Genomic DNA, 5,699 nt, shown 5'->3' with positions numbered 1-5,699 from the left:
AGGAAACTTTGCTTCCTTTGCTCCTATTAAACAAACTCGCGAGACTAGCATATCTCAGAGGCGCGCGCGCTGCGCATACGCCATACGCCTTCCGCCGGAACGCATCCGCGTATGATAGATAACGGAAGTGAGAGAAAAGTGTTTATTACGTTTGAAATATGGATATTTTTCTTACAAAACCTCATGGATTCACTACAGGGGGCCTTTATTCACCCCCTGGAGCCATCTGCGGCACGTTTTATTATGAATGCGCGAGCTTTATTTGACGACTTGTGGACTGAAGCACTGCAACACCCGCTGACTGCAATGATAGAGCTTGGAATAGCCAGGACAATTTTTAATATAACTCCGACTGGATTCGTCTGAAAGAAGAAAGTCATATACACCTAGGATGCTTCGAGGGAAAGTAAAACACAAGCTAATTTTCATTTTTGGGTGAACTAACCCTTTAACATAATGTAGCAACATAACCAAACATGATTTTTTTTGTGTGCCTTTTTTGCCTTCAATTTAATTTAAAGAGCCTTCCTCAGTGAAAGAAAAATCTATTTTTGCACACGATGTCAACATAGTGGACACTGCCATCATCTGTCTGTATGGCAGAATGAACAATTCATCCTGCAATCTAAACAAGAACACAAGAGTACACAGTTGGAACACGATTACAAAAATAAAAATCTACCTGTACAATGAAGAGGTGAAAAAAAGAGACACATTGGTCCTTTTTTGTTTCTACAACATCATGAGCACCAACAGACGAAAATGTGATATTTATATCAGTACATCAACATGAATATTTATGAACATAAAAGGAAAAGGCAGATATCCAAATGCATGGATATAAATATCAGAGGACCTTATTAGCATTCTTTAAACTTTGTTTGAACTTCCTCAGCTATTTCCACTAGCAACTACATGACAGCAATAGGTTGACTCCTTCAAACCTTCGCTTAGACTAAACAGACTGGAAGCATTCGAAGTTTGGTTTCATTTTTGTCCCGATTTCTGTAGGGATTCAGCCTAAACCGTATATAAAAACACTCTTTTCTGGAAGTCTACAAGACACAGACTTATGGGACCTAGTGAAGCAACGTAGACCTTGCGGTTATAAAATTCCCATCACAAACGAGAGCCAGCAAGTCACCTCAGGTGTAAAAAGCCTTAGAGCTCTCAACATTTGTCCAGCGTCTTTCCCAAGTGTGAAGTGAGGAGTGACAAGGATTTCAGTTTCCGGTTGAAAGAACAATACGGGTCCTGTTTTCTGTAATACATCCTATTTTAGATCAAACAAGATCAGTTTCATGCTTGACAGTGTCATTTCTCTTGAGTTTCGAGTCCACTCTCTTTCAAGAAGGCTACACCTTCACATAATTAGGATGCATGGCTTCTCCAAGACATCTATGAATGCTGCATGCTTGGTGCCGTCGTACAGAAATGCAGTTCCGGTTCAATTCTGGCTCAGCGGTGTCTCAGTGCCTTGTTCTCCACTTTTATTTAAGCGCCTCTCTTTTTCTCTCAGCATTTGTCACAGCGCTTGTCCATTTCCTGTCCCACACGTGCCAACAGCGCCGCCCTCATGGCCGAGTCCAGAGCGTTCTTTTCCGCCACGCGTTCCACAATGACTTCTGGCTTGTCCTCCTGGTTGGAAAAAAATATTTAATTGTTGGTTTCTTAACACATACATCAGGATGACAACTAACAATAACAAAGACTTTAAGTCAAGTCAAGTGCTTCTTACAATACACACTGTTTTCAATCATGAAAATCACAATGTTAATATTTATAATATCTTAATATCTGCATGCCTTATAGTCGATTAGAGCTGGGTAAAAATATAATTTACATTTTGCGATGATACAAGGAAGTATATACCGCCTCATATGTGTATACTGTATGTACGTGGATAAAGTTGGACAAACTTATATAGCCAACTTTATATAAAGAGCTGGGCATTAATTACATTTTGTGACAAAGATTTGCTATATAGTATATATATCGCTTTATGCTAGTGTACTGTATGTGAATAAAGCTGGACATAATACATACCCAACTTTCATACAATATACAGAGCTGTGCGATAATACAGTTTACATTTTTGTGACAGTATAATCAATCACGCTGCTGAGATTTACTAAATAATGCTTTATATGTTATATATGCTATATATTTTTACATAAGTTTATTTGTATTGATAAATATTAAATGGGTATAAATCTTATCATAAAAACACTTTTACATTTAAAAAAAAAAATCACTATTTTGTAAATGCATTTTATGAATCTTATTGTAAATGATTCCTCAAAATATATATTTTAAGTATTTTTTTTATTTTTGACTTTGTAACTTTTAATCAGAATATAATAACTCGGCCTCCTGCTGAAAACATCAGAAAAAACGTCAGAACTGCAAGATAGAAACGTGGAATTGTGAGGTATAAATGCAGGATTGCAAAAAAAAAGTAAGAACCGTGAGATATGAACTCAGGGTTGCGATATGTAAACTTAGAATTCTGAGAAAAAATGTCAGAATTCCAAGATATAAATTCAGAATTGAGAGATGTAAACTCACAACTGTGAGAATAAAAGTCCAAATTGTGAGATAAAAAGTCACAATTACCTTCTTTTAGTTATTCTGTGGCAGAAAAAAAAAAAAAAACAGAATTGCAAGAAGTAACTTCAGAATTCAGAGAAAAAAGCCAGAATTGCAAGATATAAAGTCATAATTCTGAGTTTACATCACACAATTCAGAATTTGTTTTGCGCAACATAAAATGAGTAGAAAACTCAAAATTATGAGATATAAACTTGCAATTGCTAAAAAAAACTATGTGAGATTAAAAAGTTGTAATTACAGGTGGAAACGGGCTTCCATTAGAATCTCAACACACCCCAATACAAACCTTGTGAACAATGAGAGACGTTATTTGGCCGTTGTCAGCTTGATAATCGAGCCAGAACAGCTCTGTGCCAGTGTTCTCCTGCTCTGTGCCAGAGCTGCTCTCATTCCAGTCCTCTGCCTCCGCATTCGCACCAGGTTCAGATCCATCTAAAATCAACCAGGTGTCCAATACATGAGCACAGCAGCACACATCAAGCTCCTACATATCTCAACGTGTCAAAAGTATTTGGTCAATTTCGATGATTTAACTGACCCATAACATTCACAATTACTACCGATATCAATCCTCATTTAGCTAGTTATTAATTAGATGCATTAGTTAATTTTTATTTTTCATTTATTAAATCTACAAAGCAAAATATTAGTACTGCCAAAGCAGTGGCTCCAATACTGGTGGGTTGCAGGTCTGTTCTGACATTAAATGCAAATAAATTGCAATAATCTGGCAGTGTTCTGGCACAAAGTGACTTGGTAATATGCCTAACTTAGCTCAGTGTTTGTACAATGTCTCGGGAAAGTAAATTACAATTCTGCAATTTTGGATTTCCAAAATGATCAAATCTCCTTTTGTATGATAAATAATTTTGGCACTTTGTTGATCCCCCTGGATGCTAAAACAAATCCAGCTGAAAACCACTTTCCACTGTGCAATACTGAATCGAACGCTAATGTAACTCACTGCGGAGGCGTGGGTGATACACCTGACGGTCGGGTTTCCGTGGACGCCGAGGGGTGGTGGTGTGTCTGCGCCTCTGTTTCTCCTTAGCCTGCTTTACTTCTCTGTCATAATCATCCCTGTAGAAGATCAAATATTGTGTTGTACAGGTTTGTACTTTTTTATCAAGTAAAACGTCTTTAAGTATAATTCTAAAAATGTCCACCTTCAGCTTTACTGATTTTTATAAAGGTACCAGAAGAATAACTTTTATTTTGTTAGTGAATGAATAGTGATATTTCAAAATTAACACTAACTGGAATGAAGCAACTTAAATTTACTAAGCATTTAAATATCATCTTACTAAAACACATAATTGGAAATATAGAGTGACAATTGATATTTATATGCATTTTAAAGGGTTAGTTCACCCAAAAATGAACATTCTGTCGTTAATTACTCACCCTCGTGTGACCCTCCCATAGACAGCAAGGTAACTACCACGTTCAAGGTCCAGAAAAGTACCAAGATGATCGACCAAGTAGTCCGTGTGACATCAGCGGTTCAACCGTAAAGTTACGAAGCTACGAGAATACTTTTTATGTGCAAAGAAAACAAAAATAACGACTTTATTCCACATCATCATGACGCTCGCATGTGGCGGCGTGGTACTGTCGTGAACGCATGTCCACAAGTGACGCAGTAGAGACGAAAATGTGGAATAAAGTCGTTATTTTTGTTTTCCTCGCGCAAAAAAAGGATTCTCGTAGCTTCGTAACTTTACGGTTGAACCGCTGATCTCACACGGACTACTTTGTCGATCATCTTGGTACTTTTCTGGACCTTGAACGTGGTAGTTACCTTGCTGTCTATGGGAGGTCAGAGAGCTTTCAGATTTCATCAAAAATATCTTAAATTGTGTTCCGAAGATGAACGAAGGTCTCACGGGTATGGAACAAAGTTTTTGGGTGAACTAACCCTTTAAGTAAGTAGCCACTTATAAAGATCTCACTGTTTTACATTACAAGCTGTCAGAATTTCCTCTTATGTTTTGGTCATGCACCAAATTGCATATTTTTGCTCAGTTTGGGCCTCAGTTTGGTGTTTTTTCCTTTATATTCTCACTTTACCATACTATATGAGCCATAAAATCCTGATGTATAAAATACAATTCTCAACAAAACACACATATGCAAACATGTTTTTCTTAGATTTTCTTGCATATTTAGTTTAAAGGGTTAATAAACTGCTTTAAATTAAATGTTTTTACCATTATTTAACCCTCTGGTGTTGTTCGGTCATTTTAGACCAGAAAAAAAAAGTTTTGAAATTTTAAAAATCGCTACTTCGTCAGAATGGTACGAAACTCGATGACTTTTATGGCAGTCACTATGTGACCACAAAACGGAAAAAACAAAACAAAAAAACAATCGTGGGCTTGATTTGAAAAAGCTAAAAGGTCCTAAAAAAATAGTCACTTTTTGTGTTGTTTGCGGTCAAAAATGACCACCATTGGAAATACGCAAAAATACAGAGAATTTTTTGTGTGTACAATCTACAAATCATTCCTGATGCAGAAAAAAGTACACAGCAATGAAGGCGTGACACTCTAAAAAACAGACACACACACACTCATTCACACACACACACACACACACATTCACACACACACACACACACACAACAAAAAGTTGTCTTTGAGAATGTCTAAACGTATATCCAAATTTTAATAAAAAATAAGTATGTCTAAAAACAACTAGATAATTTATAAGCCTTTTTATATAGAGCTCTATAGGAATCTAAACCAGTGTTTCCCAACCGGGGTGCCCTCTGTCGAGAGCAGGGGTGCCGTGTAAAAAATCCTTTTTTAATATTTTTAAATTGCTCAAATGTTCAAAAAAGCATCTATTATATAATATCCATTTCTGATGTCGCCAATAATTAGAGATGCACCGAAATTCCGGCTGCTGAAAATTAGTTCACCGAAATTTAGTTTCATTATCACGTGGTGTGACGCTCTGCGTGTTATCCGCTCTATGTGTGCGCTCCGCTCAGCTCCACTCGTATACCGTTCAAGCTCATCGGAACAGCAAAGTCAGCTCAAACATTGAGCCGACAGGAAACATCGATGTAGTACAGTATTGTT

At 36.9% G+C, this 5,699-nt stretch overlaps 1 protein-coding gene across 1 annotated transcript in view; it reads right to left on the bottom strand.

Moving 5' to 3' along the window:
- Positions 1-529: 529 nt before the first annotated feature.
- The window catches only part of LOC107702963 (UPF0561 protein C2orf68 homolog), a 6,872-nt gene continuing 1,702 nt past the window's right edge, over positions 530-5,699 (bottom strand). Inside the window, exons 2-4 of the mRNA XM_016505437.1 lie at positions 3,578-3,693; positions 2,900-3,045; positions 530-1,638 (exon numbers count right to left, since the gene is read on the bottom strand). Of these exons, the coding sequence (XP_016360923.1) occupies positions 1,516-1,638; positions 2,900-3,045; positions 3,578-3,693 (385 nt within the window). The 3' untranslated portion in view covers positions 530-1,515. The remainder of the gene's footprint in view (positions 1,639-2,899; positions 3,046-3,577; positions 3,694-5,699) is intronic.

The sequence above is a fragment of the Sinocyclocheilus anshuiensis genome, unplaced genomic scaffold (genome assembly GCF_001515605.1).
Source record: "Sinocyclocheilus anshuiensis isolate Anshui unplaced genomic scaffold, SAMN03320099.WGS_v1.1 scaffold238, whole genome shotgun sequence".
Taxonomy (NCBI): domain Eukaryota; kingdom Metazoa; phylum Chordata; class Actinopteri; order Cypriniformes; family Cyprinidae; genus Sinocyclocheilus; species Sinocyclocheilus anshuiensis.
The sequence above is the reverse complement of the archived record's forward strand: the minus strand, read 5'-3'. Positions and strand labels throughout refer to the sequence as shown.